The sequence below is a fragment of the Globicephala melas genome, chromosome 10, assembly GCF_963455315.2.
Source record: "Globicephala melas chromosome 10, mGloMel1.2, whole genome shotgun sequence".
Taxonomy (NCBI): Eukaryota; Metazoa; Chordata; class Mammalia; order Artiodactyla; family Delphinidae; genus Globicephala; species Globicephala melas.
The window spans coordinates 80,611,256-80,636,552 of record NC_083323.1 but is presented as its reverse complement, the minus strand read 5'-3'; the positions used below and the strand labels follow the sequence as shown (position 1 = coordinate 80,636,552).

The 25,297-nt window shown below is 41.3% G+C and overlaps 1 protein-coding gene across 1 annotated transcript in view; it reads right to left on the bottom strand.

Annotated features, from left to right (window-relative positions):
* The window catches only part of TM7SF3 (transmembrane 7 superfamily member 3), a 37,681-nt gene extending 13,315 nt beyond the window's left edge, over window positions 1-24,366 (bottom strand). The window contains exons 1-6 of the mRNA XM_030830512.2: window positions 24,082-24,366; window positions 14,330-14,484; window positions 10,520-10,670; window positions 7,119-7,239; window positions 6,207-6,378; window positions 1,232-1,409 (exon numbers count right to left, since the gene is read on the bottom strand). Coding sequence (XP_030686372.2) covers window positions 1,232-1,409; window positions 6,207-6,378; window positions 7,119-7,239; window positions 10,520-10,670; window positions 14,330-14,484; window positions 24,082-24,172 — 868 coding nt within the window. The 5' untranslated portion in view covers window positions 24,173-24,366. The remainder of the gene's footprint in view (window positions 1-1,231; window positions 1,410-6,206; window positions 6,379-7,118; window positions 7,240-10,519; window positions 10,671-14,329; window positions 14,485-24,081) is intronic.
* Window positions 24,367-25,297: the final 931 nt, after the last annotated feature.

Here is a 25,297-nt window from a genome sequence, read left to right as displayed (position 1 = left end):
AAGGTTTTGAAAGACAAAAACAGACTAAGAAATTGTGCCGGACGCAGGAAGATAAAAGAGACAGTTTAATGCAACATGTGATCATGAAGTGGACCCTAGACCAGAAAAAAAATTTTTCTTCTGGTTATAAGGGACATTGGTGGAATAACTAGTGAAATTTGATAACATCTGTAGGTTAAATAACAGTACTATATCAATGTTAATTTTGTGATTTGATAGTTTTACTAGTTACATAAGGAAATAATTAGAAACATTTAAGGGCCAAAGGGTCTCTATGTCTGCAACTTGCTCTCAGATGCTTCAGGAAAAAAATGTATATATATGTGTACATAGAGAGAAAGAATAAAAAGCAAACAGCCTAACGTGGTAACTAACATCTGAGGACCATTGGTGAAGACTATGCAGAATTCTCTGAACCATTTCTGCATCTTTTCTGTGAAACTGTTTCAAAATAAGATGCTAAACAGACATAAACAGAAAGATCTTACAGCAGCCCCACTGCCAGCGCCCTCTCTCTCCTGGACACTATGATGGTCAATCTCCCTATTTCTGCTCTTGCCTGATTTTTCTCAAACAAAACAAAACAAAGCAGCCAGAGTGATCCCATTGAAACACGAATCAGCACCATCTGCTCAAGCTCTCCAATGCCTTTTCATTGCTCTCAGAAGAAAAGCTATAGTCCAAACTGGGACCTGCGAGGCCGCCCGCTCCAGCAGCCACACGAGGCAGGCTCGCAGCTGAGGGCCTCTGCGCTGGCTGTCCCCTCGGCCTGGCACCCCCCGCCACTGCCCCCCCGGTGACATGTCCATGGCTCCCTGCCTCGCCCTGGGTCTTTATCCTAATGCTACCTGTTCAGCAAGGACTTCCTGAGCCATGCTTTCTCAAATTCTCTCGCCCTCACTGGTTATCTCCCTTTCCTACTTAATTCTTGCTTCTTTACCCTCGTCATGTATATCTCACATACGATATATTTCAAAATGTATCTTGTCTGTCTCGTCTCCCCCACTAAGATGCAGGCTGCAGGAGGGCTAGTATTTTGTCTGTTTTGTCCACTACTCTATCCCAGTGCCTAGAACAGAGAGTGGAGTAACTGGACGGGCTCAGGAGGCATGCGCTGAATGCATGAATGCATGAGACAAAAGCACTTCTAAATATCCTTAAGTTCTGTACTAGTTGATAAAGATCCGCAAAGCCAAAGAAGAATTTTCACAGTTGAAATCCACATACTCACCAAGGGAAGAACAATTATCCTCCCCTGCCTCAAAGCTGCAAGCGTACGTGTGAGCAGGGACGTAAGCTGCAGACGTATTTAGAAATGGATCCCTAACGATGACGTTGTAAATGACACCTTGTCCACGGAGGGAGGAGAAAGAAACACTTGTCTTATCATCAGCTGTTAGGGTAACCACCTGAAGCCAAAAATAATGCACGATTAGTGTTTAGATTTAAAAAAGCAAACCCCTTTTCTCCACACCCTATCCAGCATTTATTGTTTGTAGATTTTTTGATGGTGGCCATTCTGACCAGTGTGAGGTGGTATCTCACTGCAGCTCTGATCCGCATTTCTCTAATAATTAGTGATGTTGAGCATGTTTTCATGTGCCTCTTGGCCATCGGCATGTCTTCTTGCACTGTTGGTGGGAAAGTAAATCGATACAGCTACTATGGAGAACAGTATGGAGGTTCCTTAAAAAACTAAAAACAGAACTAACTACCGTATGACCCAGCAATCCTACCACTGGACATATACACCGAGAAAACCATAATTCAAAGGACTCATGCACCCCAATGTTCATTGCAGCATTATTTACAATAGCCAGGACGTGGAGGCAATCTAAATGTCCATCAACAGATGTATGGATAAAGAAGACGTGGTACATATATATATATAGTGGAATATTACTCAGCCATAAAAAGGAACGAAATTGGGTCATTTGTAGAGACGTGGATGGACCTAGAGTCTGTCATACAGAGTGAAGTAAGTCAGAAAGAGAAAAACAAATATGTCATATTAATGCATATATGTGGAATCTAGAAAAATGGTATAGATTATCTTATTTGTAAAGCAGAAATAGAGACACAGATGTAGAAAACAAACGTATGGATACCAAGGGGGAAGGAGAGGCATGAATTGGGAGATTGGGATTGACATATATACACTACTGATACTGTGTATAAAATAGATAACTAATGAGAACCTACTGTATAGCACAGGGAACTCTACTCTATGCTCTGTGGTGACCTAAATGAGAAGGAAACCCAAAAAAGAGGGGATATATGTATACGTATAGCTGATTCACTTTGCTGTAAAGTAGAAACCAACACAACATTGTAAAGCAACTATACTCCAATAAAAATTAATTTTAAAAAAACCCCACAAGCTTTTCTATTATAACCCCACCTACATGTGCTATTAAATTCTAATATGAAAGTACAATTCTTGTTTAAAATATACACTAGCCCATTTGGCTTTTTTAAAACAATTTATTAAAATATAGTCGATTTACAAAGTTGTGTTAATTTCTGCTGTACAGCAAAGTGATTCAGTTAAACATACATATATATATATATATATTCTTTTTCATATTCTTTTCCACTATGGTTTATCACAGGATATTGAATATAGTTCCCTGTGCTATCCATCCTACATATAAATAGTTTACCAACCCATTAGACTTTGTCAAGAGATTGTCCTGCACAGTATGTACGTGTTGATGTGAACAAGCTCTTACACAAAATGCATCTAAAGATTTTGTATATGTTAATAATTTAAGTAAAATGTGATATAAATAAATGATTTAAGTAAAATGCGCTAGTTAGGACAAAGAAAAGAACTTTTGTCTCGTCTGCTAGACTGTAAATGACGTAAGGGCGGGAACCTTATTGATTCTGCTCACTAGTGTCCCTCAGTAATTAGCACAGAGTAAGTGTCCAACAAACGTGAGCGGTCACTGCGAGCTACAGAGCTGACGTAGGCCGTGTGGGTTAACGTCTCACAGAGAGCACTCACTTACCTTTGTCTAGCAGGCTCTGAAATAAGAAAAATCACATACAGCTGTGCTGCCCTGTAGCCCTTCACTTCAAAAATTCCCTTTTAAAGGTTGTTTGTTAAATAGGGAATAAATATAATAGGAGAAGCAAAGGCCCCACGTAGCCCTAATACACAGACATGTTCCTACTAACAGAGGGAGAAAACGAAATGTTAGGGTTTCAGGAGTAAATTATTAGGAGGCTCTTAGAAAACTTCTAGTGTTTAAATATAGTGCTTAGCCTTCAGAACTATGTTTTCGGGGGCTTCCCTGGTGGCGCAGTGGTTGAGAGTCCGCCTGCTGATGCAGGGGACACGGGTTCGTGCCCCGGTCCAGGAGGATCCCACATGCCGCGGGGCGGCTGGGCCCGTGAGCCATGGCCGCTGAGCCTGTGCGTCCGGAGCCTGTGCTCCGCAACGGGAGAGGCCACAACAGTGAGAGGCCCACATACCGCAAAAAAAAATATATATATATATGTGTGTTCTGGGCAAAGGATTGGTCAAGTCCAACACAATGTTAAGAATAATACAATGAAAACGTTATACACCACACTTGGATTCAACAGCCGTTCTTGCTTTAGCGGATTTGCTTCTCTGTCCCTCCCTCCTGATCCTCCCCACCCCACATATATAGTTTTTGGCTGAACCATTTTAAAGTAAGTTACAGGAATCATGACATTTCACTTCTAAATACTTCAGCATGCATGTCCTAACACAGTGTTTCTCAGACGTAATAGCCTATGAATCACTGGGGAGCTTGTTAAAATTCAGATTCTGATTCTGCTGGTCAGAGGAGGTACCTGAGATTCTGCTTTTCTAAGAATCTCTCAGGTGATGCAGCGCTATGCATTCATCCACCACACTTTGAATAGCAAGGTACTAAGTACAAGGATATTCTCCTATGTGCTCACAATACCTCAGTTCACCTAAGAAAATTAATAATTTCTTATTCTCTAATACACGGTCCACATTCAAATTTTCCCAAATGTCTTTTATAGCTTTTCTCCCCCTTAACCAAGATCCAACCAAGTTTCATGTATGATGTTTATCTCCAATTTCTGCAATCCAGAATCACCCTTGAAAGATTAAGGAAGTTATTTTACAGATCACTCCACAATCTGAATTTATCAGATTGTGCTCAAGATGTCTAACTTGTACTTTGATCCTATGCATTTCTTGTAAACAGGGACTCCTATAAACAGGAACTCAAGTTAAACCTGTTTTGCTAGAATATTCCATAGGTTATGGCGATAAAGTCAGCCTACATTCACATGAGCACATAATGCAGGTTCACCTACTATCAGCAAAGCTAACTCTGACCACATGGATAAGGTAGAGACCATCGGATCACTCCACTCTGAGAGTAGTTTTCCCTTTGCAATAAGAATTAATCTGAGGGTGCTATTTAGGTATCCTGGGAATATCCTTCCCCCCAACACTCTTTCCACCTGGTGATCCTTGCCTGAATTATTTCACTGAGGGTCAGAAAATGGAGATTTTCTAATTCTATTATTCCTTCTACATTTACTAGCTGGCATTCTTCTGTAAAGCAGAACTTTCTCTTATCAACTGGGAGTGAATTACAGATCCTCCTTTTAAAAAGGCAGGGTAAATTCCTTCCCTTTATTAATTTTCAGAGTGTAATTTTGTCTACGTTGCTCCAACGGTAGCAACTGAGCATTTTTCCTTTTTCTTTTTTTAGTATCAGTATGGACGTGTTTTTGTTTATTCAAGGCATAATCAATCACGTTCTCTTTGATGACTGAATTGTCCCAGAGATGGCCAGTGTGAGCCTCCTCAAACAGGCTCCAGGGACTTCCGTGGTGGTCCAGTGGCTAAGACTTCGCCTTCCAATGCGGGGGATGCGGGTTCAATCCCTGGTCAGGGAGGTAAGATCCCACATGCCTCGCGGCCATAAAACCAAAACATAAAACAGAAGCAATATTGTAGCAAATTCAATAAAGACTTTAAAAATGGTCCACATCAAAAAAACTCCAAAGAAAACAAAGAACAACCAGAAAAAGCAGGCTCCAGAGTCTTCTTGACACGCCCTCATTAGTCGTTGAGGGTTTCCTTGAATTCTGGCACGCGATATTCTAGCTCTTAACCAAAAGTTAAGAAGTAAGCTAAAAAGACTCTAAGAAGTCTTACATTCTTTATAAGAATAAAAATGGTCTTCAAAATTTCCTATGTACGAAGGCAACCTTTGCCAATAGAGCTTCCTAATTGGTGAATAAGCACAATGAGTTTTCTTGTTCAAGGCTCCCTCTTAGCATGGGGAAATAACATGCTAGGTGACACAGCAACAAAATCAGATCTTACTCTGCAACAGGCTGAGTGCCTAGGTTAATCACAGACACCCAGTTTCAATCGCTTCTTTCTATGTAATCTGATAATCTACAACCTTCTAGGAAGATCTTAGCAGTCTAGAAAAACTTTACCCACCAACCACTAGACTGACAGATGACCTTGTTTATTAGACCGATATCAGGCACCCTTTAAGACATAAAGATAAAATCCTGCCCTCCACAAAAATGATCTAGAGCATGAGTCTCAAATTTTAATTTGCATAGGCATCACCTGGGGATCGTAAAGACAGATGCTGATTCCATAGCTCTGGGGTGGAGCCTAAGAGTCTGCAACTCTAACAAACTCCCAGATGATGCCAAGGCTGCTGGCCTGTCCCCACCCTTGGAGTCACAAGAGTTTTCAGGGGTTTCAAAAGCTCGAAGAAAACTTTTGCTGCAAGTTAGAAACTTTGCATTTGGGTTTAAATATTAAAGGTAACGTATATATCCTTAAACAGTTTCACATTATTTTTTCTCAAAACACTATAACCTTTAGACTTGCCAAATTTTTTTAATCTAATAGTTATGGGAGTACATAGAAAATTACCACCCACTTCCATCCATAGCTCAAGATTACCAGTCATAGATGTGGCTGCAACTAAAATATAACACAATTTACATGCATCTCCTCAAAAGGCAACGTTACTTAGGGATATCACTAGTAATGACTTCCAAGGTGATAATGAAATAAAAGAGAAAAAGTGAGAATCCCAGAAAAACCAAGAAAACAGTTTAAAAGAAAAAAAAAAAGCTCCTGGTAGCTTCTCCCCTTCTCAACTCTTACAAAGGCATCACAGTCTGGCCACACAAATTATGAGAGTCAGATTTACCTTGAGAGCATTGGCCTGCACCTGAGGCACCTCGGCCATCCTCTGCAGGTGCCTTAGCAATGCCTCTTCAGTGAGGTCGTTCTCCGGCAAAAAATACTGATAGACGTCATACTGTAACCTCCACCTGGAGTCCTGGCCCGTCTTGACGTCACACGGCGGAGCATCTGCGCCTCTAAAGTCAACCAACAAAACTGAACATCAGTCTCTTGTGCTGCAAGTCTCATCTATAAAAAAGAACCAAAAGCTGGAACTTCAAACTTCTGCAACAACGGTTCCAAGTTTGGCACCACCAAGAAAGGAGAGGCAGTATGTATGGTTACATAACCAGACGTATCAGTCAGGTTGAGTCAACTGCCCGCTTTGCTACTTGTTGGCTGTGTGTATGTGGGCAAGTCACTTAATCTCAACAACCCTTAGGGGGCCTTTCTGTAAAATAAGAACAGCAGCCCCTTCTTCATAAAATTAGGATTAAATGACAACACACAGCACTTAGCAGCACCATGGATGATACACAGGGAGCATTTCAAACGTTAGCTATCATTACTATTAAAGTAGAAACTACGGCAGAATGTTAATTAAAATAATAAAATGCTTACAAAAAATATGAGTGTTTCATGCCTCCAGAATGTTTTCCATATTTAAAACTCTTTACAAAAACTAAGATGTACTTCTAAGCTCATAATAAAGGCTCAACATCTGGCTCTTCCTAAGAATGAAGGGAAACAACATTAACTGTAAATGACAGCTTGAGTATTAGTAACAAAGCTTAAATTACTTCCATTCCAAAAAAAAAATTAGCAATTCAATTTTGCTAAAGAGAAACTATGGATTTTGAGAGAATTTACTCAATCTACGCAACAGCGAGCAATGCACGTCCTAAAAGGAGTTTTAGGAGTCGGGAGACAGACATACCTCGCATGACCTAGGTTTGCTGGAGCAAATTTGATAGTTGTTTCAAAGAAATTATACTCCAGGTAAATGTTGGAATCGATATCTAAATCAAACTCCAAATTACAACCACCAGGGATAGGATCTGGATGGAAAACAAGGAAGTTACTTAACATAGAATTCTTATATATTCAACCCACACTAGGAAAAACAGAACCCCACCCCTTATAAGAACTCCCAATATAGAAGTTAAATAGACAGCTTCTGGTTTCGTACTACCTCATGGACTAAGTGTAAAGTTAACTGAGGTTATGGGCTGTGGAACAGGGATTAGAAGACCTTTTCTGTAAAGGGTCAGATAGTAAATATTTTAGAGGCTTTTCAGACTCGATGGTCTCTGTGGCAACTACTCAACCCTGCTCTTGTGGCAGGAAAGCAGCCATAGATGATACGGAAGCGAATGGGCTGTGTTCTTTTGTTTTTTTTTTTAAGTATAGGATTTTTAGTTGCTTTTCTTTCTTTTTTTTTAATATTTATTTATTTATTTGGCTGTGCCAGGTCTTAGTTGCAGCACACGGTATATTAGTTGCAGCGTGCAGGATCTAGTTCCCTGACCAGGGATAGACCCTGGGCCCCCTGCATTGGGAGCGCAGAGTCTTAACCACTGGACCACCAGGGAAGTCCCTGGGCTATGTTCTAATAAGACTTTATGTACAAAACAGGCAACGAGCTGGATTTGTCTTGCACTCTGGAGTTTGCCAATCTCTGCACTAGAGTTAAAAAGGTCAGAAGAGGCAGAGATTCTTAAGCTGGCGTCCAAGAGTGGGTTTCAGGGGCTCCATGAACACCTTGAAATTGTATGCCAAAGGTTGAATGTGTGCCTTTCCTACATAGAGAAGTTTTTATTAGATTTTAGTATATACAGAAGAAGGGTGTCCACTTTTCACATGACTCTTTCAACAGGGAGGAAGATGGTGTCATCCTCATTGCTGGAAGTCTTTGTATATATATAAAAGAGTAAAAATTTAAAAATCTCAAGAACCCCAAGACCACATATTAGAGTAGCATATGTATAATTAAACAGAAAATAAATTTGGGGTATTTAAGTTACATTAATAATGTGGTTAAGGGCTTCACTGGTGGCGCAGTGGTTGAGAGTCTGCCTGCCGATGCAGGGTACGCAGGATCGTGTCCTGGTCCGGGAGGATCCCACATGCCGTGGAGCGGCTGGGCCCGTGAGCCATGGCCACTGAGTCTGTGCGTCCGGAGCCTGTGCTCCGCAACGGGAGAGGCCACAACAGTGAGAGGCCCACGTACCGCAAAAAAAAAAAATAATAATAATAATAATGTGGTTAAAACAGCTCTTCTTTTCTTATTAGAAATCCTATTCATAACCTTTAAGCAAGACAACACTTAAAGAAGTCACTTGACATTAGTTCAATTCCATGTAAAGAACTGTATACAGCAGACTCAAGTGGAGAAGCTAAGAACAAGGTAAACCAATTTAAAGGTTCTTAAGATCTCAACTTCATACACTCATCCAATCATTCCCAGAGCTGGTTCTTAGTTTCCATAAACTGCTGGAACTCTGCAGATTTGGAATGGAGATACCCAGTGTGCACTGTTTCAATATTCTGTGGAATCTTTCTCAGAATTCTATGCTCTTCTTTCACACTCTCCTTTCCCTGCATTTACAAATATTTACCACACCTGAGAAAAGCATGTGCATTGTAACTGACACTCCACTGTTCATAAATTTTCTTGTGCACTGACCCTGAGGGAAGCTTGAAATCTATCATTTTTCAATCAGGTAATTACCCTTTTGCTACAGAACACTGTCTTTCTTCAACTCCAATCACTTTTTGGCTTCTACCTCCTTTACTAGTTATTGCAACCTCTCCTTCCCTTTACTACCAAACTTTAAAAGAACGTAAATTTCCTCACCTCACCTTCACTCCTCAATCACTATAATCTAGTTTTCACCCTCACTGTGCCACTAAAATGACTCTCATTAAAGGCCACCACTGACTCTGGGTTGTGCTATCATATGGACACTTTCAGTCACTCTCTTGATCTCTCTGCAAAGTACTATTTACCACTCCTTACTTAACGCAGGATGTCCAGGCTCTCCTCTTACCTTCCTGTCTACTCCTTAGTCTTACAATTATTCTTCAGCAGTTAGCATCCCCCAGAAACAGTCTGGCACGTGGTAGGCACTAGGAAGTTATCTGCTATTATTTTTCCCCCCTAAATCTCTAAGTTCATGCCTGGACAATCTCACTCACTTCCATGGCTTTTACTAACAACTATTCAGTTGGATATCTAACCTCACACCTCCACTCCTGGCCCTTATTTTAAACTGCCTACTATACATTTCCATCCAGATGTCCTATAAGGGTCTCAGATTCAATGTGTCCCAAACTGAAGTCACCATCTACCTCATCCCAACCCCCTGAAACATCCAGCACCACAAAAATCCTATCTCCATGCCTATTTTGCATCACCACCTCCCAGCTGCCCAAATGGGAAGCCCATGCTCCCCACTTTTACAATCCATAACCACTGGTCGTTGTGTCTTGTCAATTCTACCTTCTGAATATCTCAACCCAGCTCCTCCTCTCCAGCCCCCTCTAGGGGCCTTTGTTCGCATCTTCGTTTCTCACTATGAGTCCTGAAAGCTGTGCTGTCTTGACTCTGCTATGCCCTCTCCAACCCACTCCTCACACTGCTTCTAGAGTTAACTTTCTAAGAGATGAAATGTATCAGATCATTCCTCTGCTTAAAAACTCGCGATGGGGCTTCCCTGGTGGCGCAGTGGTTGAGAGTCCACCTGCCGATGCAGGGGACACGGGTTCGTGCCCCGGTCCGGGAAGATTCCACATGCCGCGGAGCGGCTGGGCCCGTGGGCCATGGCCTGCGCGTCCGGAGCCTGTGCTCCGCGACAAGAGAGGCCACAACAACAGTGAGAGTCCCGCGTGTACCGCAAAAAAAAAAAAAAAAAAAAAAAAAACTCACTATGTTCCTCAGCATAGAGGGCAAACCTCACATTGTACACCAGGCCCTTCACACCCTGGCTCCAGCCACACCCACTGTTCACCATCCTCCAAACACCCCATTCTTCTTCCACGTCTTCCTCGGCCTCCGATAACCAACTAATGTGTGAAGGACCATGCCTTGTCTTTCTGTTACAGCTTCTCCAAGGGCTCCTTAAATGTTTTCCAAATGAATAAATGTGTTCTCCTATTCCCCACCTGGGCTTTCAGTCATCATGCTAATTCTCTGACTCCCCTGCTGTTAATACCTTTCTGACTCAAGGTATTGTACTTATAATAAACACTTTTAATAGGATTATAGTTTTCCCTAAATTTTCACACACAAGTCCCGCATTCTGGAGAGTAACGGGGAGTCGACAATAGAAAGGTTACCGCTTTCCGAGTAGGAGAGTGGAATGGCCACATTTTGGACAGGCTCAGGGTCTGAAGTCTCCAAGTGCCAAGTGCATATACTCTGCTCTGGTCTAAGAATGAAAACCAGTCCTTTGTCAGTGCCTGTTCCCGAGGCATTGGGAAGGAGAGTCTGCAATAAGGAAAGAAGAGTCATCGTGAATCGGGAGTCGAGCAGAGTGCTTACATTTTGGAGTGGATCTAGTGTGCATGCCCTACCCCAAAGCTTATCAAATCAAAAAGGAATAAACACAGATCTTCCTTAGATGATTAAAGAATTCTTTTCACCTCTATGTGCACGTGACCACACACACATGTGAAGGAACTCTTTAAAATATACGTCTTTGATCAGGAATAGCAGATACACAGAAAAATCCCCAAGCTTTTCAATCCTCTCAGTTAGGATCTACTATGTCAAGTACTAAGACCACTGGGTTAAGGCCTACTGTGTGAATGACAAAACTAAAACAATTTAGTAATGAGTCTGATGTCCTTTATTCAAGGGAGAACAACCCATGGATTCGGGGAGGACAGTGCCTTACTAGCTGTGGAGTCCTGTTCCCAAGGGATGTGGGGCATGAACTAGTTTTTTAGAGCATTAGAAGGGCATGCTTGGCTAGGTCAGGATTTCCATAAAAGTCGAGAGGGTCCTGTTTTCTAGGCTAAGCTGAGCTGGAAGACTGTGGTCAGTGTAAGTTAGGTTTCCTTGACAGGGGTTCCCTGTAAGTGCAGGCTGACTTAGGTTTAGATTTGTGACATAGACCAAGCCATTGGGGCAGTCTCCATTTGTGGTCCCGATATACAAATTAACTTGACCACTACCAAGGCAAAAATATAAGCTCTGCCCCCAAAGAGTTCAGTTCTTGGAAAGCTTTTTTAAAAAACTGAGTTGTAATTAACATATTATAAATTACACATAAAGTATACTAACGGTAGGTTTTGGTAAATGTAGGCACCTTTGACACCATCACCACAACCAAGACAGTGAACACACAGATCACCTTCTTTGTGCCCTGTTCTAACCCTTCCTCACACCCCAGCCACTCTCCCATCCCCTGCCCCCATCTGCTGGGAAAGCTTTTTGAATAACAAAGTACTAAGTTAAGAGGTAGTAGATTCAGAGTGTTTTCTTAAAGCTAAGGAAATAGAAAGAAAAAAGTGCCAGATGGGTTTCAATTTGACAAGCGTAAAAGAGAATGACCCAAATACTAAGTGAGGAACTACAGGGTCAGCAGTTTCAAAGAACTAACTGCTGGGCTTCCCTGGTGGTGCAGTGGTTGAGAGTCCACCTGCCGATGCAGGGGACACGGGTTCGTGCCCCGGTCCGGGAGGATCCCACATGCTGCGGAGCGGCTGGGCCCGTGAGCCATGGCCGCTGAGCCTGCACGTCCGGAGCCTGCGCTCTGCAACAGGAGAGGCCACGACAGTGAGAGGCCCGCGTACCGCAAAAAAAAAAAAAAACAAAACTAACTGCCAAGATGACCCAGAAACTCCAAAGTGCCACACTTCATCAGGAAGTTACAACAGAAAGTTCTCTTCACAGACTCACTTCTAGAGCTATGTGCAGTTCTGGTTATCATCTTCTCAGCAGCATAAATACAGTGAAAACTAAAGGCAGTCCAAGAAAGGAACACGATTATAATTAAGGATAACTAAGATCCTTTCTGCATGAAAACCGAGGCCCAAGATGCTGTTCATCCAGGCCATTTTTGTCACGTTAGTAATGCTGGCCTCCCTTTATCTAACCTCAGTTTCCTCAAATGTAAAAATAGGCATTAGAACTACTTGGTTGAACTGTTACGAGAATTAAATTAACTACGTGGAAAACCAAATGCAAGGGTTCCTAACTAGGAGCCCCAGAGGCCCAGTGAGTTTCCAGAGGTCCCCATGAAATTATACAGATGTAGTCATACATTTTGCCAGGTAGAGAGTCCTGAGATTTCAGCAAATTCCAAGTCTATGGCCCCAGGAGCTTAAGGATCACTGGCCTAGCACACAGTGGGCATGCAATAAATATAAATGCCTTTTTTCTCCATCCTTTCTCTTCCCTCAAATGTTGTCTTTGCTATGATATTATTAAGAAGAAAATTATCTCTGTGCCATTTTACTATGTATCCTATGTAAGGGCCTGAATAGAAAGTTTCCATTTGAATTTAGTGCCAGAAAAAAACTTCGCTTCCCCTCAAGAACTGGCATGTTTCTTCCTTCTAAGAAAGTTATGAAATTTAACATGCTTTGATCTCTGCTCTGGCTGCAAAGAACTCAGGCAAAATCAATATATGGGTCATAAAAACAAAACAAAACATATATATATATATATATATATATATATATATACACACACACACATGGGTCATAGACACTGTTATCTCTTCAATTAACATAACTTACTCCTTCCTCTTTTCCTTGATCAAACCCTTCCATTTCTAGTCTATTAGATCACCACACACAACTTCAAAACCTTCGTGGCAGAGACAGGAAAGCAGGAACAAAAAATACTTAGTTTGAAAGATACTGTGACCAATGCCCATAAGATATATAGGAATTGGACTAAGACAGCTCTGTTTAGCAAATACCACAATATTAGAAGGTAGGCTTAGGACACATAAAAACGCAGCACTTTATACAGAGTGAAATTCATTTATTTGTCTAGGGGGTCATATAGACTAAATATAAATAGATTTGTAGAAGGTTAACATAAATGGCAGAGCCTTAATAGCTTAAGCTGACCCAGGACATTTGAAAAACTTCCCAGAGCTGAGGTTGAGGTTCAGGGGTGTAGTGATGATCTCTGTAACAGGGTCCTAAATGCTGCTGGAAGCAAAGCACTGCACTGGTTAAAACTGAGTGTTAGGATTCTTTTGTTTCCATGAGACTCCAAAGAATAACGCTGAGCCTACAGGAGTCTTAATAAACTTCAACACTAAATGGCTGAATGACAAAGCAAACCCATTAAAATGTACTCTCAGGTAAAAATCACTGAGGACACACTAGGGTAAGAAAAAGAAAAGGTGGGAAGCATGAGGAAAGCTTAACTGCAGACAGGAGACACTTGGTACAAGCCACCCTCCCCCAAACTCAGGAGCATCACCCCTCTTTAGGTCAGAGGTCACCACTCAGGAAAGGCCTGTGATACTCACCTCTTAGCCAGTCTAAACCACTAATTTGACAGGACCCAATCTTGATTATTTTTTTAAAAAATTTAAGACATACACTTCTCCACAAATTTATCACCCTTTGTTAAGATGGTATGGGGGCCCCAAATTCTAACCACCTCTTTGAATTACTCATTACTGCGTTCCCCCACGTATACGCACATTGTACGTGTAAATAAGCTCTTTTTTTTCCCCTCCTGTTAAAAAAAGAAAAAAAATTTAAGACATAAAGTGGCATCAAATTCTAATGCTCAGGACTTCCCTGGTAGCTCAGTGGTTAAGAATCCGCCTGCCAATGCAGGGGACAAGGGTTCGATCCCTAGTTCAGGAAGATCCCACATGCCACGGAGCAACTAAGCCCGTGCACCACAACTATTGAGCCTGTGCTCTAGAGCCTGTGCGCCACAATTACTGACCCACACGCCGCAGCTACTGAAGCCCGTGCGCCTAGAGCCCGTGCTCCACAATAAGAGAAGCCACTGCAATGAGAAGCCCGCGCGCAGCAACGAAGACCCAATGCAGCCCAAAAAAACCCAACAATGTGTCTTTAAAAAAAAACAAAACTCTACCGCTCATGCTAAATACAAGACCCCAAAATGTGGAAATGACTTTTATGGAAGTAACTCTTTGTACTTACCTCAGAAAAAGAAACTGTTGTATTCTGATACTGTGAATGTATTTGGAAAATAAGAAAAGTGACATTGCTGGAAATATGACGCAAAATAGCTTCCTCTGGAGAGGGCTTCTTGAGCTCCAAGTATCTAAATCTCCCCACAGAAAATTCAAGAAGACCTACAAGGAGAGAAACGTTTCATTGTAACACTTACATCTCTCACAGCGATTTGTACAAACTGCATACTTAAACACAAATGCATGGCTAATTTAATCCTCAGAAAAACCCGTTGAGATAAATATTATTATTACTGCTCCTATTTCACTGATGAGAACAATGAAGCTCAAAGGGGTGAAGCTGCCTGCCCAGAGTGCCTCAGCTACAAAGGGTGGAACTGAGAACCTAAGGGGAAGAAAGGTATTTCAAAAGATGTGAAAAATAGGTCGTTCAAAGCGCCTGGCTCCCAGAGCCCAGGAAAATCCCCCTTCTGGTAGCAGCAATAACAACTCTATTCAGAACAGAGTCCCTGAATTTAAGGATTAACCACGCTGATGAGTTACTAACAATCGTAAATGCACTGGTACTAAAGATTATTACAACCCAGTGAATTCTGAAGTCAGCCCGGCTAGAGAGACACATCTGGCTTCAATTTTACCCCACCATTTACTAGCTGTGTGATCTCAGGCAAGTTACTTAATTCCCTTACACCTCAATTTCTTCATCTGTCAAATGGGACTGAAGTACTCAGCTTGCAAAGGAAGGTGTCATCATCACAGGCAAAAATGTCTATTGAGTGTCCCCACCAGGAACTTCATGAATCATAGGGCTTCTGGAAGAAGGAGCTTTTCGTTTGTTTAAGGATCAAGTTCAGAGTCCACATAAAAGACAGGCTCTAACAAGTTCTCCAACACCTCACCTAGGCTTTCCCATTTGTCCACTTGCCTCCACTGTCTGCTTGTGTTTCACTCACTCACTGTATCTTATCTCCCAGCTGCTCACCAGTTCTTTCCTTTTCCAACCTAATTCTCAAGGGATCCACTAAATAGGCTGCTTTGACTTCTGTGTGGTTCTGGGTTCCCATCTCACCCCCTGCCCTAGAGTCAGTATGTCTTTGCATAAACAGCAGAGGAGCCTGCAAGCATTACATAAGCAGTCTTGGGGGCTGGAACCTCAAAATAGAAAAAAAGATTTCAATTTCATAGAGATGAAAAGTAGGTGATGAGGTAAAGATTATATTCACCAGAGTCCCACAGTGGAAGGATCATGTTTTATTTTAGAAGGAAATTTGAGTCAGTGGGAGCTAAAAGAAAACACCCCAGACACTTACTCATTCTTATGTACCGTTTCCTAAGAAGGCTAATTTTTTCAGCACTTTTTGTTGTTCTTATAGTTAACACAAGTACTCTGTTTGGATGATTAAAAAAAAGACTATCAAGAAAGGCTAACCAAGAAAGCCAAACAGAACATACAAACATTGCAAGAACTAGAATAAAGGTTACTCTCTATAAAATTTCCCCAAACTCCATGATGTTATTATATTATCTTCATAACTTTTTAATTGATTATAGAAAAAAAGGTTATTTGTGGTTCTAATTTAATTTCTAAAAATCCTGAGAAAATTTTAATAGTTGTAACAATGACAAATGAAGGTGGTGTATTTTCTATTTATGTAACTGGAAAGACATTTCACCTTGTATGTGGAACAAAACTCCAGCCTGAATAGTGGTAAAAATATTAGGAAGTGGCTAACAGAATCTACGGAAGTCTGGAAAACGTGGGGAGCTTTCTGGGTTTCTTTTTGTTTTTAAAGGGGAACAAGGAACATTTTAATATTCCAGGTTTTCCCAGCATCAGGATTACTTTATTAGGAAACTAAATTATACATAAAATTAAGTGGAACTCGGTAAATGGCCCTAAAAACTTTTCATGTATTGCAGTTTAACTTTGGTCCCATCCATTCTCCACCTTCCAACTCTTAAAACTATCCACAAATTCCAGTCTAAGAGCAGTCTCAGTTTGTTTTCCTAGGAATTAATTGGATTTCCATCCTTTAACTGTCCAAAGCACTCAGCTCACTTACCGGCCTGCCTTTTCGAGTTACGTTTTCAGTTTTTCTGTTTTTTCAGTCCCTCGCCATCCCATTTTCTCTATTTGACAAATACTTATTTTAGTACTTATGGACTAGTCGCTCTGCCTATTGAATACTGTGACCAGAAATGACGTAAGTAAATTCATAAAGGTTATAATCACTTAACTAACACTTAAATTTGCCCTTAAGCCTATCTTAGAAATTTTTGATGATCTTTATATCTGTCTCTCATTACATGGGCCTTGAAGCAAAATACTACCCAGAACATTTATAAGCCCTGGAAGAGACTGAAGCTATCAGTTAGTGAAGTGTTGGTTTTCTTAACGTTTCCTTAATGTATCACATAAGGGTGAAGATAAATCACAAATCAGAAATACTTGGAGAACCAAAACTTTCAGTGATTTAAAAGACAGTAAGGAAATACAGGACCACAGAAATTAAAATATACTACTAAACAACTGGTAACTTAACAAAATAAGTAGGGCTAATAAAAGTTGGTATTCCTGGGAATGTATGTTAAGTGCCTTTTCTTTCTTTTTTTTAAAATTTATTTTTATTTTATTTATTGTTGGCTGCATTGGGTCTTCGTTGCTGTGCGCAGGTGTCTCTCTTGTTGCGGAGAGCGAGGGTTACTCTTCGTTATGGTGTGCGGGCTTCTCATTGCAGTGGCTTCTCTTGTTGCAGAGCACGGGCTCTAGGCGCGTGGGCTTCAGTAGTTGTGGCACGCGGGCTCAGTAGTTGTGGTTCACGGGCTCTAGAGTGCAGGCTCAGTAGTTGTGGCACACGGGCTTAGTTGCTCCACGGCATGTGGGATCTTCCCGGACCAGGGCTCAAACCCGTGTCCCCTGCATTGGCAGGCGGATTCTTAACCACTGCGCCACCAGGGAAGCCCTAAGTGCCTTTTCTTTACACATTTCATTGTTTATCAGATTTCTATAGCGATAATGAGGCGTTCTTACCAGAAAGGAAATGCACAATTTGGAAAAAACCTCCTTCCTGATGGCACTCAAAACACAGGTTCTACCTCAACTCTTCATGTGAAATTAATAAAACAGGGACACAATCTAGACAAAATGGTGACACTGTCAACACTCAACAGATGTCACCTGTTTTGTTTTTCCCTTAAAATGGTAATATTGTTCCAGATCATACATAAGCCATATTTTAAAAGGCAAGAACTGCAGAGAAAGTTAATTCCTCCAGCAAGTACACTGTACAGAAATAATCACTATTAACAGTTTGGTATACATCTTTCAGGATTTAGGCAGATATCAGCATGAGCATCTCTATGTAGATGGAAAAAGAAAGACACAAATATGTTTGGTATAGCCATTTCATAGATCTTAGATATCTTTCCACATCAACAGATAATTCTAGCTTTATCATTTTAAAAGCTACAAAATATTCCATTCTAGGTAAACATGATTATTCAACCAATCCCTTACTAATGAACATATAGGCTGTTACTATCCCAGCATGAATAAGAAATAAGAAATAAAATAGTTCTATTTTGTGAAAGAATACTCTAGAAAAAACATATACATATGTGTGTGTGTGTACATATATATGCCAAGCAATAAACCTATTTGAGAAGGTTTTTGCTGTGACAGTGTAGCAGATCACCTTTGATTTTAAATAATTAAAATAACTAAGAAGTCTTGTTCTCATTAAGAAAATCAGAAATGAAAACAAACAGCTTCTGTGAGAATATAAAATGATCAGGACAAAAACAGTAAGTGACAGTCTCTGCTTCCGACTTCTTCGAGAAGAACACCTGCCATTTCAGAAACAGATTTCCGAAAGCTTCCGAAAGGAAGGTGATGCCTACTAACCCTCTTTCCCCAGTCAAATGCCTGTGACAAGAACCAGAAAAAAGCCAGACAACGAAGGGGAGAGACACTGTATACATTATTTTTTAAAAAACTGGTCACTTGACAAAGTAAGTAGGGCTATTAAAAACAGGTACCTATGGGGTGTATTTTAAATAGTGTTTTCTTTTCTTTACACATTTCCTATTTTTCATATTTTCTGTGGTGCTCATGAGGTGTCCTTCTTAGAAAGGAATTCTAATACAGTGGTCATCCACCTTGGTTGTACGTTACAATTATCTGAAGGTGCTTTTTAAAAGATATTGTTGCCTGGGCCCCTCTCCAACCAGTTAAATCAAAATTCCTGGGGTTAGGGTTCAAGTATCGATTACAAAACAAATATTCATTAAAATAACATTCAGGGACTTACCTGGTGGTCCAGTGGGTAAGACTCCATGCTCCTACTGCAGGGGGCCCCCAGGTTCTATCCCTGGTCAGGGAACTAGATCCCACATGCATGCCGCAACTAAAAGTTTGCATGCCGCAATTAAAAAAAAAAAAAAATCCTGCATGCTGCAACTAAGACCAGTCGCAGCCTAAATAAATTAATTAATTAAATTTTTAAAAAAATGCCTACAAAGAAGTGCACAAAGTTTACACTGCCAGATCAAGAAACAGCATTCTAACCTCTTAGAGGTCTCCTGGTGGCCTCTTCCAATCACTACCTCTTCCCCCCTCCCCAGAGGTAACCATGATCCTAACTTTTAACACCACAGATGGGCTTTTTTCTTTGAAATTTAATTAAATGGAATCATACAGCATGAATTCTTTTGTGTGTAGCTTTTTAAAAATCAACATTTTATTTCTGAGATTCATCCCAGCTGCTATCGTAACTGCTATTCATTCACTTTCATTGTTGTATGCTTCATGAAATAAATATATCACAATTTATTTATCTATTCTACTGTTAACAAACATTTGGACTATTTCTAGTTTGGAGTAATTATAAATAACTCCATTCAGACAATTTTTTGTATGTGTCTTTTGGTGCACATGTACACATTTCTATTGGGTAGAACCTATGAGTAGAATTATCAGGTAACAGGGTATACTTATGCTCAATTTTAGTAGATACTCCTGAACAGTTATCCAACATGGTTTTGCCAATTTAGACCTCTATCAGCTTGTGAGGAAGTATTCCAGTTACACTATACTCTCACCAACACTTGGTAAGAACATTTTGTTTTACCTATTGGTTATTTAAATATCCTCTTTGTGAAAGGGTCTGTTAAGCCTTTTGCCTTTAAAAACTGGATTATCTGTCCTTATTGAATTTTAGGAACTCTTTAGTCATCACTGATACGAGTATTCTGTCAGATATGTGTTACAAATATCTTCTCCCACTCTTATAGCTTGTCTTTTCACTCCTGTTACCTTTAGATTAACAGAAGTTTTAATTTTAATGCAGTCCAATTTCTCAAGTTTTTCCTTTATGATTTTAAAGAATTCTTTGCCAACATATTCCAAGATCAGGAAGATACATTCCCCATGTTAACTTCTAGAACTTTGTTCTACCTTTCACATTTAAGTCTAAAATCAACATGAAACTGATTTTTATGTATGGTGTGAGGCGGGATGGTCAAGGTTCATTTTCCCATATGAATATCCTGTTGGCATAGCAACCTTTATTGAAAGTAGTTTCCCTACTGCTCAGCAATTCCACCTTTCACATAAGTCAAGTGACATATGTGAGGGTTTATTTCTGGACTCTTAACTGTGTACCATTGGTTTATTTGCCTATCCTAACACCAATATTACACTGTCTTAATTTCTGCCCCAAATTGTACTTCCTCTTCAAGACTGTCTTGAGTATTTTTGGCCCTTTTTCATTTCCATATAAATTTTAGAAAGCAGCTTGTCAATTTCCACAAAAAAACCCTACTGGGATTTGATTGACATGGCACTGAATGTATTAATTTAGGGAAAAATGATACCTTTATAACACAGAATTTTTCTAATCTACGAATTTGAGATATCCCTCTATTTATTTATTTTCTTAATTCATCTCAAGAATGTTGTATAGTCTTCTCTATAGAGATTGTAACATATCCCTTTATAATTATCCCTAAATATTTAATATTTCTTGATGGTATTATAAATTTACTTTTTATTTTCTATTTCAATTTCTAGCTGTCTCTTCACCAACATGCCTTTTTTTCAAGGCTCCAGGTGATTCTAATGTCCAGCCAGGCGTGAGAACTTCTAACACAACGTTTGATGAATTAGGGAAGGAAAGCTATATTTTTTCCTATTCTTTGTTATCTTTATCTAACTTTTGTGTGAAAATCCTCTGGCAATCCAAGAGCCATTTCACAATTTTTATAGAATACTGTATATTAAACAAACCAGTTATGGTTTGAGTCCTGACTTGCAGGGCCCTGTCATATTTGATGTTCCGGAGCCTCACACGGTGCCAGGTACCTGGTTGGCACACAGTAAATGTTTGGTAAATGATAGTTGAATTTTGTGACCTCAGACAAGTAATTATTTCCTATGGGCCTCAGTTCCCTCATGGTAAAATGCAGTTAACTGTGCTGCATACATCACGTGGCTGCTGAAAGTATCAAATGGGAAAAAATTTGTAAACTGTCCGATACTGCACAATAAAATATCATTATTAGTTTCTATTAGCTTTCCAATGTTTCAGAGGCTCATGTCCTTATCAAAAAAAAAAAAAAAAATGCAGGCAGTCAGTATGGTCCTCCTACAAATAAACTAGTGGAAAGAAGAGGTCTAACAGATATAAAACGCCCAGCACATCCATCATGAACAGCGAGTTGAGAAAGTGACTTCCACAGAGCGACAAGGAAATATACTGAAAGTCAAGACAACTTTAACAGTCTAGCCTGGCAGAAACTGCATTTCATTTCTACTCATAAAAACAGACATGGCAAAGGGAGACACAAATACAAAAATATATCCTGAAGAGGTTAACAGGAACTTAGCTGCGCTTCTAAGTCATCTGGAAAAGGATGCATCAGAAACATTTTTTGAGGGATAATTAGATCTTATGACTTGAGGAGTGGACAGGAATGACAGCACATCAAGGATATTACAGGGCAGGGCTTCCCTGGTGGCGCAGTGGTTAAGAATCCGCCTGCCAATGCAGGGGACACGGGTTCGAGCCCTGGTCCGGGAAGATCCCACATGCCACGGAGCAAGTAAGCCCGTGTGCCACAACTACTGAGCTTGCGCTCTAGAGCCCGCGAGCCACAACTACTGAGCCCACGTGCCACAACTACTGAGCCCACGTGCCACAACTACTGAAGCCTGCACACCTAGAGTCCGTGCTCCGCAACAAGAGAAGACACCACAATGAGAAGCCCACGCACCGCAAGGAAGAGTAGCCCCCGTTCACGGCAACTAGAGAAAGCCTGCGTGCAGCAATGAAGACCCAATGCAGCCAAAAATAAATAAATTTAACAAAAAAAAAAGAAGGCTATTACAGGGCAAATGGCTAACACAAGACTGAGCACTTAAGCTGTAGCTCTCCTCTAAAAAGCAGTAGCTCTGCTTTTTCTGGCAAAAATGTTTCTTGCCATCTAACGTACAGCAGGGGACCCTTTTCTATTTTTCATACCCTTCCTCCATTCCTACCCAGAGTCACTCTTTCCTTCCAATAATTCCATTCTAAAAAGAGCTGCCCAATCCCAATATGTTCCTTTTCTTTCTCAATCAGATCCTAAACTTGCAACCTTAAAATTTTCCACCTCTTCCTTTTTACTATTTACTGAAATGTACCTCCACTGTTTCTGCTTTAACTCAACAGAAAAATTCTAGGACAGATTTGTCAACGCTTAGTCTTCATAATTCTTTCAGATGGAATATTAAAAACAAAAACCATTCAGCTACTTGAGCTGGCCAGCATTCAACTGCCCCTCCCAATTTCTCATTGATACTTTCTTATGAATTTTCATTAGCCCTAAAAGGTGAAAGGAAACACAAAAATGCACACACTTTTGAGAGAAAGAGAACACCTGCAACCAACTACACAAGTGGGCTGCTACCTTCCTTAAGCATTATGGATAGCACAAACTGGAGAAGGTTCAAATAGCACTCTGCTCAACTCTAATCACTAGGTAGGTTCCTGTGAGTTACCAGATATGAACCTGAATCAATAATGAAAGGTGTTCAGGGTAGCAGGGAACCGGGACTCCAAGAGAAGGGAAAACTGTTTAGATGTATGGTTCATCTCCTGCTGGTCACAGAAAGCACCATCCTCAGACATTCTAGAACTCGATCTGCCACCTTCAAAGATTCACTTAGCTTCTAAGCCACTACTCCAGGTGTTTAGCTCTTCCTGCTAAAGATGGGTAAATCCTCCTAACTTACAGCAGCTACTCAATTTCGAGTTTGTGTACTCATCAGAATCCTCAAATAGAAATCCAGACATTTTCCAGGAGGATCATGCAAGTCTGGAACTAAGTCTTCCTTAATTTCCACTCTGACCTTTATCTGACAGATGTGGAGAATATCAGCTTTCATTTACCCTCAGCAGTCAAGTTCCCACCTGCTGTCCCTCTCCTGCACACAACAGCAATACTGATCTAAGGCCAGAAGAATAATGTGGTTGAGGAAATAACAGTGCCGTAATCGCAGAAAAGAAGTGAGAAACAGTGTCCGAAAAACATTAATTTCTCAAATTCCTTCTCTCGTCTGATCATCTGCAAACTCAATCTCTCAGATTCTTCACCTTGGAAGAATGGAAATAGCCATATGAGGGAGGGAGAACTGACTCTACTTTGAGGAATGAGAATTCAGAGAAGAACTAAGTGTAAAGCACCACACTAAGTAAAACATTCTCACTGGAGGGCAGCTTTGTAGAAGTGGAAGACCATGAAATTGACAGCAAGACACACGGGTTCATCTGCTGTCTGTGCCCCTCTTAGCTGTTGACTTGTGTAGTGAGCATCGTCTTGGGCCTCAGGTTCATCCTCCACCAGTGAGGACAATAATTATCTAACAGGGTTGTAAGGATTAAATAACACTGCCATGAAAGGCACCTGGCACATACTGCACGCAGTGGATGTTAGCACCCTGTTATAAATAAGGCTATTTTTTCTGCAAAACTATAACCGCCCTTTTCAGCTTTGGCCTTAAATTCTAGGCAAAAATTCTAGGATTCAGTTTGCACAAGTGCTTTTCAAAGATAAGCATTCAGAAACAGAATCACATTATTCAGAAAATATTATGTTTCAGAACTACAACTAGTCTCTTAAGCTCAAAACAAAACCAAGAATGTTCTTGACCCCGTGGAAAAGCACATGATTATCAGCTTCATACAATTAACGCTTTTTACAGTTTATATTAACAAACCACCAACTATTGCTAAAATCCATTCACCAAGCACATGACCTATGGTCTAAAGTCCCATTCTGGGTTCACTTTTCCTCTGAAACTCCGTAGAGCATAACCAGTTTGAAAAGCACCTAGATTTTGGAGTACAAAAACCCGCTGCACCTTGGCTGCATCAAGCCTCGCAGTCCAGACGCTCAGACCAGCCACTTGGGAGCAAAGAGGTGTTTTAATGTGTTAAATAAAACCTACAAACATGGCTGCACCCTAAGGGAGAGAATAATGTGTCTGAACAAGAGAGTTTCCTATCTCTTCCCATTCCCCCAACCTAAATTAGGAGGTTGACAGTAAGGCCTCCTTAGCAATGGGACTTGTCTTCTGCAGGAAAGGACCTCGATCCATTCCTGCCGGTTCTGAACTCACCGCCTCCGCCGCTGCGCGGACAGACCCCGGGGTGGACTCTGACCTTGCAAGAAATGCAAGACCAAGTTTGGGTTGCAGCAGTCAGGCGCCCCCGACCTTACCCTCGCTGGAGTTCCCGACGGTCTCGGCTCCGGCGGCCGCCGCCGGTTCCGACGCCAACACAGCCAGGAGCAGCAGCCGAAGGAGCTCCATTGCTGCCCCAGCTGGGCGCCGCCACCTAGCCCGCGCTATCCCGGGGTGCCCGCGTCCGGCGCCATCGCTCGCCAGGTGCACGCACAGCACACCTGCCACCCCCGCAGAGCCCGCGCGCCCCCTGCCCCGGCAGAGGGCTCCAGTTCCGGCAATCAGCCCCACTGCGCGGCCCCACGCCTCCTCCAGCCCCTCACGTCACGGCGACGGCGCCCCCCGGGGCGGGGGCGGGGACGGGAGCGGAGGGGCGTGCCCGGGCGGCGCTCGCCTCCTCCCGGCCGGCGGCGCTGCGGGCACAGTTCGCAGCGGGTTCTGGGTTGCAACCTGTACTTCTCACTTTGGTATCTTTCGCACTTACGAAAACTACCGTTCGAGTGAAAAATAACCCTTTCTGTTGCGGCCTAACGTCTCCAGGCTCCAGTTTCCCGCGTTTCCTTTGCAAACGGAAAAAAACAGGAATCTGGTGCTCAAAACGGTAAGAGTTGATCGTTTCTCCCTGTCGCAATTGCCTTAGCTCCTCAGGGATATGTTGGTATGAAAATACGGGGGCAGTGCTGTTTCTGTGGTGGTTATTGCGCTGGTGATGAGCGCCACAATTAAAAATGTTTCGTTTTCTCTAAGTGAAATTATCCTCGAAGACTCAAGACCTTCATCTGAACTTCCTCTCTCAAATTTTATACGTGAGGGCTGTTTAAAGGACCGTAGTCCATGTGACAGATGGCTCGTGAGACGATTGTGGAATTAGATTTATAGACTCAAATTTATTTGGGGAAGATTGCCCTGCTTTATTTTTCCTGCCCTTTAACTTTTTCAGTTATCTATTTTAATAAGCAACTATGTTGAAAATTCCATATGTGGTTAATCCACTACTAAACTAAAAACCTATAGCAATCACCATAATATTAATAGGCACAACTCTTTTACTGTCCTTCCTCTGCCTGGTCCAAATGTTCACACCTGCGGTAGTACTATTTATTCCTATGCTGTTTATTCACTGTCCTACATACCCTCTTTCCAGTAACTCTCAATAGATGAAACCCCGGGACGATGATAGCAGCGATTATAAGGGTAGCATTTGGACCCGTGGATGTATTATTCAGTAAATTGTGTCTGATAACTGATTAGCTG